This window comes from Sus scrofa, chromosome 9, assembly GCF_000003025.6.
Source record: "Sus scrofa isolate TJ Tabasco breed Duroc chromosome 9, Sscrofa11.1, whole genome shotgun sequence".
In the NCBI taxonomy this organism is placed as follows: Eukaryota; Metazoa; Chordata; class Mammalia; order Artiodactyla; family Suidae; genus Sus; species Sus scrofa.
In genome coordinates, this window is record NC_010451.4 from 4,771,212 (window position 1) to 4,785,974 (window position 14,763).

General features: G+C 43.7%; 2 protein-coding genes across 2 annotated transcripts; both read right to left on the reverse strand.

Moving 5' to 3' along the window:
• On the reverse strand, nt 5,325-7,771 carry LOC100620971 (olfactory receptor 52E4-like). Its single transcript, XM_003357161.1, has 2 exons — nt 7,490-7,771; nt 5,325-5,879 (listed from the first exon to the last, which is right to left on the reverse strand). The coding sequence occupies exons 1-2, from the start codon at nt 7,769-7,771 to the stop codon at nt 5,325-5,327; spliced, it is 837 nt and encodes a 278-aa protein (XP_003357209.1).
• Nucleotides 9,653-11,157, reverse strand: LOC100520088 (olfactory receptor 52Z1-like). Its single transcript, XM_013999070.2, has one exon. The coding sequence runs from the start codon at nt 10,631-10,633 to the stop codon at nt 9,671-9,673; it is 963 nt and encodes a 320-aa protein (XP_013854524.1). The 5' UTR covers nt 10,634-11,157; the 3' UTR covers nt 9,653-9,670.

A 14,763-nucleotide genomic window follows, 5' to 3' on the forward strand; every position in this document is an offset into this window, starting at 1 on the left:
ACCTGGCAGGTAATGTCAGTTCTTTACATGCTGTCACCGATCACACATCAGCCACCAACACTTCTCTCCTCCTGAGATCCTGGTCTCCCTCCTTTGCACCGTGTGTCCTGCAGGGCCTCCTCCTTCTATTTGCATCCTCTGCAGCAGCATCCAGTCAATCCATGAGCTCTATTATATTTGGTGCTGGGTCCATCTGGAATACGTAACAATCTCTAGAATATCTTTTCAGATACTCCTTTTCTCGGCAACACAAACGCGATCCTTCTTCTGTAGGTCTGTCCGAGGTCGTTTTTGTATGGTCCTCCTCCAACAAAACTCTTTGCAAGGTCTGACTTATTCTGGGGCACAGCTTCAGTTTATTGAGTTCCAATTAAGGGAGGAGAACAGCAAGCCACCAATTTTAATATCCCCTCAAGAATGAAGGGAGAGGAGGAGTTGTGAACACGGAGGGATTATTAAACCACAAGGGACCCAACGCGTAGTCATAAGCCCTCCTGAGTCCATCCTCACGGAGCAACTCTGAAGTCATTTCTGTAACTTGCAGACAGCTCTTTGCTCTCCTCTTCTCTTCCCCTGCAGACTAATACAGGAAAATGTATATGCACACGTTTTCTTTTTATTACCTGAGTTGCTTTCTGCTGTTCTCATTTGCAAAATCATCTCAAGTCCACTTAATTGTAGACATGTTCCTATGCCTATGAATTCTATTTAATCAGATAGACCTATGACCCTTCCTTTCAATGAGGTGCTTGTGGAAAGAAAAATCCATAGCCGTAATTTGTCTTTTATCACACTTTTACTTCTCGTTCTCCTGCGGTCTCATTGCTCCTATGTTTGTTTTATTAAGGCTGCTTTTGTAAATTTAGTAATAGTCTCTGGATGACTAGCTGTAATAGACATTTCTAAATCCTACCACACTGAGCTCTGAGAAAGGTGTTGCGCATTAGACTGAATTTTTCTTCATCCCTTTCTTTACGCCTCCTTCCCTCTTTTCTTCTTCCTTCCATCAGAAAGCAGTTGTTCTATGCCTCATACATGTGAGAGAACCATGCTATGTGCTCTTAATTTAGAGGCAAAAGAAGATATGATGCATTCCTTCCCATTTCTAGAAATATGGGAAGATAAATTAGTAACCTTTCATTCTGAGAACAAATGGTAATGTCTCAGAAATATTTACGTACACGGGACCTTTCTTCTTGGCGTGTTTCACCTGGTTCCTAGACTTTATTATACATAGCTAACCTGAAGAGAGAACTTGGTGTATGGTGAGACATTGGCGGATTTAGGAAGAACATGTTCAGTTGTCAGAAAAGGACTTCCACAGGGGAGTTTAGGGAGAATAAGTGATAGGGCTCAAAAGGCAATGCTCTGTCTGCGGAGGAGAGTGAACCAATGATTCTGATTCAGGTTGAATGGAATTGATTCAGAGGTCAGAGTGGCATCTGAGCTAACCTTCAGTTTATGTTTAACTCACCAACAAACAATTCCAAACAAATTGGCACTTTGGCTCTCTCCTCTTCTCTTCGACTGACTTTTTTGAAGTGTAGTTAACTTGAATGTGACATTCGTTTCAGGTGTACTACATAGTGATTTGATATTTTGTAGATTACACATATACAATGTTACTCTGATATATTAACCGTATTTCCAATATTGCACATCACATCCTTGTGATTATTTTTTACTTTTATAACTGGTAACTGTCATCGCTTGACCTCCTTCACTTATTTCGCCCCTCACCCTTTTTGTGCTTTCCCAAATTTTATCCTGGGTCCTTTTCAACCTCAAACTATATAAATGTGCTGGTAATTCGATCTGCTTGGAGTAGGCTGGGGAGGAGTGTGGTTAGGCTACTGAGTATTTTCAAAGGATCATCAATTCTAATTTGTTTTATAGACATACATTCATAATGAAGCATGTACCATTCTAGCAACCTTGGTCTTCAGCAGAGTAGAATTTATTAGTTTTTTTTTTTTTTTTTTTTTAGGGCCACACCCACAGCATAGGGTGGTTCCCAGGGTAGGGGTCAAATTGGAGCTGTAGCCACTGGTCTACACCACAGTTACAGCAATGCATCTGCGACCTACACCACAGCTTACAGCAACGCTGGATCCTTAACCCACTGAGCGAGGCCAGGGATGGACCTGTGACCTCATGGATACTAGTCAGATTCGTTTGTGCTAAGCCATGACGGGAACTCCTATGAGACTTATTTTCTGATCAGAAAGACTGGTGTTAAATAGAGACCCGTTTTATAAAGATCCTCTTAAAGAAATATTTAGATATCGGAGTTCCCCTCGTGGCGCAGTGGTTAACGAATCCGACTAGGAACCATGAGGTTGCGGGTTCGGTCCCTGCCCTTGCTCAGTGGGTTAAGGATCCGGCGTTGCCGTGAGCTGTGGTGTAGGTTACAGACGCGGCTCGGATCCCGCGTTGCTCTGGCGCTGGTGTAGGCCAGTGGCTACAGCTCCGATTCGACCCCTAGCCTGGGAACCTCCATATGCCGAGGGAGCGGCCCAAAGAAATAGCAAAAAAAAAAAAAAAAAAAAGCACAATCTATGAAGAAAAATTTGGTAAATTGGACTTTATGAAAAAAAAGAGAAATATTTAGATATCATTGCATGATTAAAATTAGAGGGAACAGAGGTGAATAAATACTGTCCAGATGAATCTCAAAGGAGAAAGTGGTTCATGTAATCACCTGCTATCATTTGTATTCCAATTTTAAAATCAGATTTGAATTTAATTTATAGCATTCCCTATCATGAGATTGGTTAAAGGATGAGTTTTGAATCGTCTAGTTTCGAATCTGGATTCTGCCACTTACTAACTCTTTGATTTAGGGCGTGATGATTGTATTCTGCAGGCTTCCATTTGTGTATCTGTACCACCTAAGAGTACTGATAATGACTTCATGTATTTGTCCCGTAGGATCCGAGCCACATCTCCGACCTACACCACAGCTCACGGCAACGCCGGAACCTTGACCCACTGAGCAAGGGCAGGGATCGAACCCGCAACCTCATGGTTCATAGTCGGATTCGTTAACCACTGCGCCACGACGGGAACTCTAGATGATCATTTTATTTATCTTTAAGCTCTCGAGGGTAAACTCTATTTTATCTTCTATTTACCAATGAGAAGAGTTAAAATCAAACAGATCAAGTCATTAGCGACATTCCATAGATATTAATATTGAGATAGCCAGGGAGTTCCCATCGTGGCACAGTGGAAATGAATCTGACTAGGAACCATGAGGTTGCGGGTTTGATCCCTGGTCTTGCTTAGTGGGTTGAGAATCTGGCATTGCCCTGAGCTGTGGTGTAGGTCACTAATGCGGCTTGGATCCCGTGTTGCTGTGGCTGTGGTGTAGGCCAGCAGCTACAGCTCCGATTCGACCCCTAGCCTGGGACCCTCCATGTGCTGTGGGTGCAGCCCTGAAAGCACAAAAGACAAAAAATAAAATAAAATAAAATAAAATAAAATAAAATAAATAAAATAGTGGGATAGTCAGGATTTGAACTTAAATCTGATTCAGCTTTTCAACATAAACTAGCAGACTTGGTTTTTGCAAGTAGACTTTTTCATTGTCTGGCTTTGATAAATTTACATAAATCCTTTTAGTTTCTTAATTTGTATAATGAGATTAATAATGCTGTCTAGTTTATAGTATTTCCATGGAGATTACAAATAATTACTGTTATGAAATGGCTTTTGAACTGTGTGGAAGGTTTAAGGACTAAGCTATTAAAAATATCCTACTCCATTTTCATAATTTCACTGAATTGAGCGCTCTTAATCTATGATATGTGAAAAATGGAAAAAACTCAATGTATTGAGTAAAGTAGATAAAAACTGCACATGTGCATATGTAAATGATGCTGCTTTTACCTTATACACTCATTTATTCTAAGACAGGGACCTCTCTTAACTGACTGGTTATCCTTGAAGACTGAATGATTTATGAAGATATTCACAGTAGTTTGTGGAACGTCAAAATCAGCTGGGGAAAAAAGGCTAAGCCCCATGGGCCCTATAGAGGGATTACATGAGTTGCTTCTCCTCTGCATTCCTTCCCTTGAGCAGAAGTAGGTCTACTACTAACAGATTCATGTCACCCAATCGACCCCCTCTCTGCCCTGTTTCACGGGTGAAAAAAGGCGTGTGCTCTCAGGAGCAGAGTCCAAGCTTCACACAGTCGTCCAGGTGGACCCAGCAGCCCTCCAAGCAGCCAAAGGGCCTTGCCTTTCTTCCTGGTGCTGGGAGGGCTGCAGTGCCCTACATGCAGTCCCACCACCTCTCCAAGCAGCCAAAGGGCCTTGCCTTTCTTCCTGGTGCTGGGAGGGCTGCAGTGCCCTACATGCAGTCCCACCACTTCTCCAAGCAGCCAAAGGGCCTTGCCTTTCTTCCTGGTGCTGGGAGGGCTGCAGTGCCCTACATGCAGTCCCACCACTTCTCCAAGCAGCCAAAGGGCCTTGCCTTTCTTCCTGGTGCTGGGAGGGCTGCAGTGCCCTACATGCAGTCCCACCACTTCTCCAAGCAGCCAAAGGGCCTTGCCTTTCTTCCTGGTGCTGGGAGGGCTGCAGTGCCCATCATGCAGTCCCACCACCTCTCCAAGCAGCCACAGGGACTTGCCTTTCTTCCTGGTGCTGGACATCAGGGTGGCTTTGCCCAACCAGTGGCTGGGCCATTCACTCCCCAGGAAGAACCTCTGCCCTGGGACCCTCCTCCCCTCCGGTGTCTCCTTAAAGGACACAGATCCTGATCTGATCCTCTCTCCTCCTTCCGCCCTGTTTCCACATGGATCTTCCTTACAGCCTCAGTTGGACAAGAGTCTTTCTCCAGGTAGTTTTCAGGGAGAATTTCTCCTCGGCATGTAGATGTGTTTTCAGTTTGTTTGTGGGGAGAGGTGAGCTTCATTCGCTCCCACTCCACCATCTTAATCTGGCTCTCCCATTAGTGTACGTTTTAAAAATCAGTACAAAATCTTCATACATATGAAGTAAACAGATTATCGGAGTGAACTTCCATCTACCTATCAACCAGCTTCAACCGTTATCATTCTTTCATTTTGTATTAACATTATGCCATTCTTGTATCTTCTATAAGTCCACCCACTCTGCAGCCCAGTTGTTACTGTCGTTGCTGCTCTTTTTATCGTTATTATCTAGAGGTTTAGAGGCAAAACTGACAAACGTTAGTTGTACCATTTTGACAAATGGACACAACCATGTAACTTAGGTTCCTCATACAACATAGGACATTTCCATCTTCACGGGAATTATATATGTGCATCTCCAGTCATTCCCTTAGCTCTAAACCCATCAGAACTCGGGCAATTTGATCAGATCTGAGTGGAGGCAGTACGAGTGTGTGGGGACATTGTGACCACAGAAGGGCAGACGCTTCAGGAGAAGAAGCAGTGGGACCATGAGCGTCACGCGCCGTAAGGCAATGGTGACACCCATCCCGCTGATGCAAGAAATTGTCAGAATGGTGGTGCATCGCAGTGGGCGGCGTATGGCCACAAAGCGGTCTACCGACATGGCCAGAAGCACACCTGCCTCCATGAGGGTGAAAGAATGCATGGAAAAGATCTGGAGCAGACAGCCTCCCAAACTGATGTCACTGATGCCAAGGAGGAAGATGCCTACCCCGGTGGGCGAGGTGGAAGCAGAGACACCGAGTTCCACAAAGGCCAACATGGCCAGAAAGAAGTACACGGGCTGGTGCAAAGCAGGGTCAGACCGGATGAGATGAAGAAGGATGCCGTTTCCTAGGAAGATAATGACGTGTATCACACAGAAGGGGGTTGATATCCAGATCTGCTCGGCTTCCAGCCCAGGGATGCCCACAGGAGTGAAGGTTGCAGGCGTGAACTCAGGGAACCATTGAAAAAGTCATGGAGAGACCTTATCCGAAAATCATGGAAAGTGCTTGGGGGCTGGAAAATATAAATTTCGACTCAGGTGTTAGACCTCAGATCCTGAGCTCCAGATAATCATATTTAAGACATTTCTTACAAAAGAGAAGGAGAACTTCTTTCTGAAAGAAGGCGGTTGTAAACCACAGGTATGGAAGAGAAAACTGATTATATGTGTGAATACGTGTACCTGAACCTCATGCCAACACTACTGGGTTTTGCTTTGTTTTGTTTTGAGGGTTTGGCCACCCTGTGGTATAGGGAATTCCTGGGACAGGGACCAGATCGGAGACACAGTCACGATCTAAGCTGCAGCTGCTACAGTCCCAGATCCTCAACTAAAGGTGCGGGGGCAAAGATGGAACCTGTGACCCAGCACGCCCACGACTCTGCCGATGCCATTGCACCACAGAGGGAACTCCAACACGTCTGTGTTTAATAGAAACCTGTGCGTTAATATACGTATCCATCTGGGTTATTGATGGCAGTGGAAAGCAATGACAATAAGCATCAAGATGACAGCTTCAGGTGGACATTGAGGTCTGAAGGATCTGGCGACTTTGTGGTTTGCACCAGAGTGAATGAGTGGCAAAATTAAGAGAATACAGGAATAAGGGTAATGCATGGTTCTAACACCTAATGGACTTGTGGTGTTGGGGAAGTTACCTAAGTTTGCTGAGATCCAGGCATGGGATATAAACACAATAATGATGATCCAGGGTAATGTCTGCAAATTATTTAGTATTACATTCGAAACACAGTAAATATTCAACTCGTGAAATGAAAACAATTTAATGTTAGAAACAAAAACAGTTTCTCCCAGTTTCTTTTTTTTTTTTGTCTCTGTGCCATTTCTTGGGCTGCTCCCATGGCATATGGAGGTTCCCAGGCTAGGGGTCTCATTGGAGCTGTAGCCACCGGCCTACGCCAGAGCCACAGCAATGCTAGATCCGAGCCGTGGCTGCGACCTACACCACAGCTTATGGCAACGCTGGATCCTTAATCCACTGAGCGAGGCCAGGGATTAAACCCACAACCTCATGGTTCCTTGTCGGATTTGTTAACCACTGCACCACGATGGGAACTCCGTTTCTTCCAGTTTTTAACATTTTCCCCTGTCTGTTTTCAACTTACCAGTTCTGTCTTTCTGCACCTGCTATCCATGAACAATAGCGAAAGCTTCTCTGTATTTTGCAGGAAGGTCAGTATCTCTCGCTGGAATCTGGGGTCAAAGCTGAGAATGTCCCATACACGAGCTGAGTATGATGGTGGGGCTGGGGTCAGGACAGGGGTTCTTTATCTGGCAACAGGGTTTTTTCAGACAAAACGTCTCCTCCTCTGTAGCAGAGCCTTGGGTGTTGAGGTAAGGGCCACAGATGGACTTCAGGTTTGGCTCTGGTTTGGAGATGGTGATTGAGGGTGAGGTTTAGGGCTCTTTGTAAAGTACCACCCACTGACCGAGAGTGAATGTTTAAGAGTCAGCTTTCGGAATAAAAATGCCCTCATCTGTACCAGTCGCCAACTTCTTTGGTTTAAATACACCCACTCGGAGCGATTTCAGGCTACCAACGTGGTGCCACTAAACACAGGGCTGGTGTGTTCGTGACCAGCTTTCCTACACGGGTACAAGCCAGGACCAGTCCAGCCCTGAGCTTGAGGATCGCTGGTCCCAGATGTCAGACACTCGGGCACAGGTGGGACTGAGCACAGGCACCTCGGTCGCGGCATCCCCTCTGTCACTGCTTCCTGTCCGCTGGGCTGTGGGCAGAGCTGCTCCCTCCCTTCATATGTGCCTGGCAGGGGAGGCAGGATGAGACAGGCTTCTTCAAGGAGCAGGTAACCACGCATAATGATCCTTGGAAACGTCCGACATGTGTGTGAATGTGTCTCTTAATTGGGAATTACACTGACTTTCTAGATCATCTTGAAGAGACTTATTACCCTAACAACGAGCAATATGCAGGCAACATAGTCCCTTTCAACAATGCAGTGATGTGGCCTTGAGCAGCAGGGGGACATCTGAATCCCCTTTCAGCATCTGCAAATACCCAGACCCTCAACCTGGAAGTGTCCTTCCAATGAAGACTATGGATTCCCTTGTTTTCCTCATTCCTCTCCCATCCCATATGTTCTCCCTGTGCATTTGTCACTTTCGTATTTCCCCACTGCCGGAATCAAGCATGAAGAAGTCCTTTTCCTCAAGGCTCGTGCCACTTAATCAGCTATTCTGTCCTCGTGCTGGAATCCATTTACTCTCTTACTGCCCTTGATTCCTCGAAGAGTGGTGCCCCTGCATCGGAGTTGTCGTATTTATTGCAGTTTTTATCAGCGTCTTCTGTGACACCAGGGTCTGGGACATCATTGTTCTGTGGGTTAAGGACCGCAGGGCTGGATTCAGTTTGGTGGACTGGGTTCTTCAGTGTCTCTGTTCATAAAAATTGTCTTCGTTTTTCAAAAACATTAAATGCTAAATACACCAGATGACATCTTTATTTAGTTATCAAATCAATGAGAAAGGTCCTAAAATAGTTCCTTCGTACCGGTGGACAGCCAGTGTTTGTGTGGCATGGTCAGTTTCATGCCGTGAGTGTCTAACAGGAAAACTGAGGTCTCTAACCTCAGAGGTGTTGTTTTTTCCTTAATCCAAAAAATATACGTTCTTGCTGAAATTAAGGCGAATATAATGTATTACAAGCCATGATAGTTATCCAAGACTCCAAGGGCCAAGGAGCCGTCCTTTTATTTCTTACACTGAGTGTCATATGTGTGTGTTGTAGAGAAACAGAAAAGCAAAGCTAACGGAGAAAGGTTGCAAGTGTTCAAGAGTCTGCCTCAAAGGTGTTTGGTTATTTGTTTTTGTCTTTAAGGGTCAATAATGTTACATTGCCCAGTCTCATGACATAGGACTATGCCTTCATAAAGGAGAGATTATAAAACATATGTTGTGAAATGAAAGGATTGAGGTTCAGTCTGGAGACAGCGTCTAGATGGTTCCATTTGGTGTGTTGAGCCATTTTTATACAGATTTTATGTAAATATTCTATTGAATCCCTTATTGTCTTTGTTTTTTTTTTTTTTTTTTGGCCTGGATCTATAACTGTTCAATCCTTAGTCCCTCCATGAGGTCCCCATTGATGATTTGGACTTAAAATCCCCACCATGTAGAAAATTAACTCAATAGATATCTCCTAGGTGCCTATTTTATATTGTAGGCACCCCAGTGACTCAGAAAATACCTGGTGTCAGAGCTCCTATTTTAACCTAAGGCACAGATGCAGACAGGAAATTCCTGTGACACGGTGGCTTCACGTTGTTGTGGCAGTATTTGACGGTTGCAGTCAGAGTCCTGTTATCTCAGCAGAATTTCCCCTGTCAGTTCGAAGGCTCAGGGACACCCCCTCACATGCGTGGCCTGCCAAGGAACCGTCCTTCCGGGTTAAATCCTAAAATATGTTCCTCTCTTCTCAGAGTTACCTCGACGCTTCCCTTATAATACGTTAAAGACGTGATGGAAGGATTCTAGGGGAACTGAGAAGGTGATTGATTCCCAATATGCTTTCTCAACATCTTTCAGTTCGTTAGGAAAATCCGTTGGCCTTGGGCATTTCGGGCAGATTCTACCCTTTTGTGTGTGTTTGAGAATCTTTGTGGATTTTATTTGTTCATCTTCCTCATGGGAGCAGAGTTTTCAACAGTGTATTGTGTGTTTTATTCAGAAATAGCCAGTCTTTGGCATGATGCTTCATGTTAACAACGGGCGGTGAAAACGGAGGAGAAACCCCAAACCACTCGCTGTTGAATCTGTTTGGTCCTCACCCCATAAATCACGGGGTTGAGCATCGGGGGCACCACCACGTAGAGGTTGGCTACTAGGATGTGGATGTGATGAGGGATGGCTTTACCCCCAAAGCGATGGGCAAAGAATGAGAAGAATGCTGGGGCGTAGAACAGAAGGATGACACAGACGTGGGACCCACATGTGTTCAGGGCTTTGAACCGGGCAGGCCAGGAAGGTATCTGAAACACGGTGCAAAGGATCATCGTGTAGGACGTCACGATGAACACGATGTCCAGCCCTGTGGACAGCAGGGCCACGGTCAGGCCGTAGACGATGTTGACGCGGATGCTGTCACATGCCAGTCTGGCGATGCCCATGTGCTCACAGTAGGAATGGGCAATGACGTTTCTCCCGCAGTATGCAAGTCGATGTACCAGGAAGATGAATGGGAAGCATATGACGGCGCTCCTGACCACGGCTGCCATGCCGATCTTCCCAGTGACAGAGGTGGTTAAGATTGTGGTGTATCTCAGTGGGTGACAGATGGCCACATAGCGGTCGAATGCCATGGCCAGGAGAATAGCAGATTCTAACACAAAGAGGAAATGTATGGCAAACATCTGGGCTACACAGCTGCCAAAGGATATTCCCATGGAGTGGAACCAGAAGATGGCCAGCATCTTGGGGGCCGTGGCTGTGGAGAGCAGGACATCCGCTAAGGCCAGCATGGACAGGAAGAGGTACATGGGCTCCTGGAGCCGACGCTCGGTCACGACCAGGAAGACCAAGAGGAGGTTGCCTGCGACAGCCAGGATGTACATAAAGCAGATGGGGATGGAGAGCCAGGTGTGCACACCTGCCAGCCCAGGGATTCCAAGCAGGAGGTACCGCACATCCTGAGGACGGGTGTGATTGCCAAAGGGAAGAGCCATCCGGGAGGCTTATTGCAGACCCAGGCCCTTTAAGGAAAGACGGCAGGGCAGACTGAGGATCCAGAAGCACCACCTGAGGGTGAAGGGTGTCTGGACAGATTCCTCTTTCGCTTATGTTCTCTGTGAAAATACTGCGAGATGGATTAACCTAAAATTACACTCCACAGAAAAAGTAAATTTTGATTCTTGAAAAAAAAAAAAGTTAACCTTCAAATGCGTCAGAGCACTCTACATATATTAAGTTATTAAATCTTCGCAATAGCCTATTGAAAAGGCCTTTGCAATCATCCATGACATGGCTGCTATTTTTATACCTAGAGTTGAGAAAAAATTAACTCCCAGACTTTCTTCCTCTTCCCCCAGGTCCCTCTGGGTTCACTGTCTGGGTGAATTTGAAACCTCTGATTTTAACCAATACCACCGATAAAACTGAACTAGGTACAAAAACATATGATCGGATCTTTCATTGATCGTATCCCTGAGTAAAGCAGACACATTTGAAGTTAAATGACACTGCTTATGGAAGAGGGATGGAATTAGAGTTTGACCAAATTGACTTCAAGCAATATAGCACATAATGCCCTCTTCAGCACTGATGAACTATTGATGCTAAGAGGTATGCTAGCGTTGAGGATACATATGTCAATTAAATTGCTGCCTGCTTATCAACACATTCCTTAAAATTGTAGAATGAACATGAAAAACCTAAACTATGTGCAAAACCAAATTGAGTTGGGTTCCTAAACGAATATGCCTCCCATGTAGTGAAGGAAAAACTATTCTATCCCACTTCATCATTGATTGAAAATTAGACTGTATACTTTGTATTTCTAAATGTCACCATGACAGCGGTAACAGTGTTTTCTCATTATAAAGCCAGAGTCCTTCAAACAAGAGGGGTTTTTTGGTTTGTTTATTTGTTTTTGTTTTTTATTGGTGACAATTTTTCTTTAGTTCCCCCCAAAAAGTGTGGATAGAAGCAAGGAAGATGCTGGGTTAAAAATCAGGGCAGGAGATACAGCATTTGTGTGTGTGTGTGTGTGTGTACGTGTACATAACACCTAGATAGAAGTATAGGTATAGACCTAGACATAAAAACAGTGGATGACAAGTGGCTCCCATCCTCCCTCCCTCCTTATTCTCATAAAAAAGCTTAAATTTAAGATAAATGAATTTAAGACAAATTTAAGATAAATTGAAATGGTATGTGGGCTTTAAAAATGATGACTTCTTCATCCCTTGATTCTACTGCAGTTCAGTATATTAATTATTGCACGGTATAGTTTTACTGCCTTTACTTTTATTTCATGAAGTATTCAACTCCTGACCTCTTATTTTACATAATTGAAATGTTTGGATTCCATTTTTCGAGTTACCGTTTAGAACATATAATGCTCAAATAGTCAGTCCATTATGCCTTTCCCTAATTGTTGTGATTCTTTATAAATACTGTAGTAAAATTGAGATGCTTAAGTGTGTGGATCTATTTTAATTACTGAAACCAGTAGTTTAACATACAGCTGAAATGATGACTCAAAATTTCTTTAAATGAGGTTTTTATGTTTCAGAGAGTGCGAGAAAAGATTAATTTGGGAGCATGCCTGGCTCAGATCTATTACAGAACCATGTATGTTTGTGAAGTGTAGTTGTGGGGAGGGGGCTTACAGCGAGTGGTTTCATAAGGACATTAGGGTTGGGGGAGAGAAGAGTCTACATGATAGCAAGAAACATAGACTTGAAGACGGGAAGGAAAGAAAACAAATGTTGCCCATTTTCTTCTACCTGTTCTAGTGACCTTTGGAGACACCAGGGATCTGTTTCATTTTATTGGGTTTTGTTTTAACTGTAGCCTTGTTGCCTGTAGTGACTAATATGTAGGTCCTGGGGTAGCATCCTTCTCTACTCTTACTGATGGCAGTGTCTGACTAAAGTATGAATGTATGCATACAGGCAGCATAAGAAACAGTGTGATTCAAGGACCGAGGACCGCTTAGAATTGGATTCAAATACTGGTTAAGTCATATTCTGACTATGGCTATTAAAAACGACTTAATTTGGAGCTTAGTTTTCATTTGTAAAATACCTGCAAGTAAAGGTCAATTTAAAATGTGACTCAATTCTGAAGTTAGTATTTTAGGATGGCTGTTACATAACTCAGATATATTTCTATCCCAAGAAGAGATGAAAGTGGGTCACTTGTGAAAATACCTTCATTAAGATCAAAATAATTGTTACTTTGACAAGTTTAATTCTCTGGACTTCAGGCTCATGATCCACTAAAACGATATGAATCGGTTTATGGTACCCACAAAGGTCAGGACTCACTTTCTTATATGCTGCATATGATATCAATGAATAATTTTCACCCCGAATCTGTCTTTCTTTTACTTTTAAAAGGTGCAAGCAGTTTAGCAGAGTAATGGAATTTGGGCTTAGAAATGGAGATTTCTTCTTGTCACATCACTGGTGTACCATCTTTGCTATATACAAAAGGGAGTTAAACTTTCCGGGTTTCAGCTTCTTAATCTGTCTCACCCAGTACATGGTATTTATTACACATTCCGTGAATTCCATAGGAAAAAATCATGCATATATTCATGTATATGTACATACACACATTATCTTTAATTACTAAACTTGTTCAACTACTGAGCCTTTTATTTTATTTATTTTCTTTTGTATTGTTTTGCCATGTCTGCAGCATGTGAAGGTTTGATCCTGGCCAAGGATCAAACCTGTGCCAAGCCATCACAGGGACAATGGCAGATCCTTCACCCACTGCACCCTAGGAGAACTCCTACTGAGCCTTGTTTTTAACTACTGGTTTATAAGTTTAAATATCTAAGGGCAACATTCAGATCTTCATGTAAAAAAAAGACAATTGCATAAACACATTCTGAAAGAAAAAGAAAAAGATGCCCTTTGCAGAGGACCTGTTTAGTAAAAAGAACACAAAGTGAAATTGCAGATCACATCCAGCGAAAGCCATATCCAATACCTCATAGGTCAAGGTTGAGAAAAATGCAAGACGTTTAAGTTCTAGGAAGACTGAGCAACCTCTGCAGTGTCCTGAATTTTTTTTTTTTTTTCCTGCTGTCTATTTCTACTCGGTTTACTTACCTGTATTTTCTAGGATCCTGAGGATATGTAACTGGTTTTGAGTAAAGAAAAAAATAAAAGCAAGGTGATGTCCTAAACACAAATAGGAAATCTGGGCCTGTCTATTTATATCTCCTCCTAGGCACCTCTCAGACCCGAGATCCTCAGCCCCAGAGGAGTGAATTTCACTCCTCTCGCTGAAAGAGACAGCGGTGAGCTGCCTCTGGTGCATAGTCCTCAGGAGAGCACTGATGTTTTCTCTCCCTTTATAGCTGTGCAGTTTCTCCTCTGGCTGGCACGCTTGGATCCCCCAGTTAATACATACTTTGAGTTAAATATTCTCATTTCCTTTACATGGTAGAGACTCATGCTACTACAGTGATATCTTATGTCCATGGAGATATCTGCAAATTTAATCCGTCAATGTCTCTTATAGGAGAATTGCATGCTTCCTAGAAGGCACCTAATGCTGGATTCTGTCACCTTATTTACCTTGACATTTTAAGGCTCCTTGGCTTCCGTCTTCTCCACTGGTCACACAGTAGGGCTAGTCAGCATTGAAGGGGTCCAGATTGCCCTCAGCTACCATAGAGAGCCCCTTTATCCTTCAAAAGATACATTGATGAGGTCGATGAGGGATCCAGATGGAGCATAGAAGAGGTGAAAACAAATTCCTTTATAAATGGGATTCAACACTGACTCCATGCCACTGAAAGATATTTGAGGAGGAAGCTGTTTTCTCATTGACTTCATTCAAGTGGAGGTGTCCAGATAGTCATGATTTGCTGGCATTCAGCATGGACTTTCTGGAAACCTTTTTAACTTGTGTTGGTGTAACTTTCCTGTCAACACGATGACTCGCCATCTGCTGATCTTATTTGGATGATCAGAGCTAAGCTAGTGCCCAGATCACCCAATCAGTTACCTAGACATTCTGTGCTCACTGGCTGAGAGAGGCTGAATCCTACTGACTCAAGAGTGAGGCCTGTTTGCAAAGAGAGACGCTCAGTGTTCCATGCTTTTCAAATACT

Bases quoted from the DNA above. Each gene is read 5' to 3' on its own strand.
- LOC100620971 (XM_003357161.1), bottom strand. From the start codon at position 7,771: ATGCGTGGTTACCTGCTCCTTGAAGAAGCCTGTCTCATCCTGCCTCCC. The intron at 5,880-7,489 runs GTAGCCTGAAAT...TGGTTCCCTGAG, and splicing joins TGTTTAGTGGCACCACGTTG to TTCACGCCTGCAACCTTCAC.
- LOC100520088 (XM_013999070.2), bottom strand. From the start codon at position 10,633: ATGGCTCTTCCCTTTGGCAATCACACCCGTCCTCAGGATGTGCGGTAC.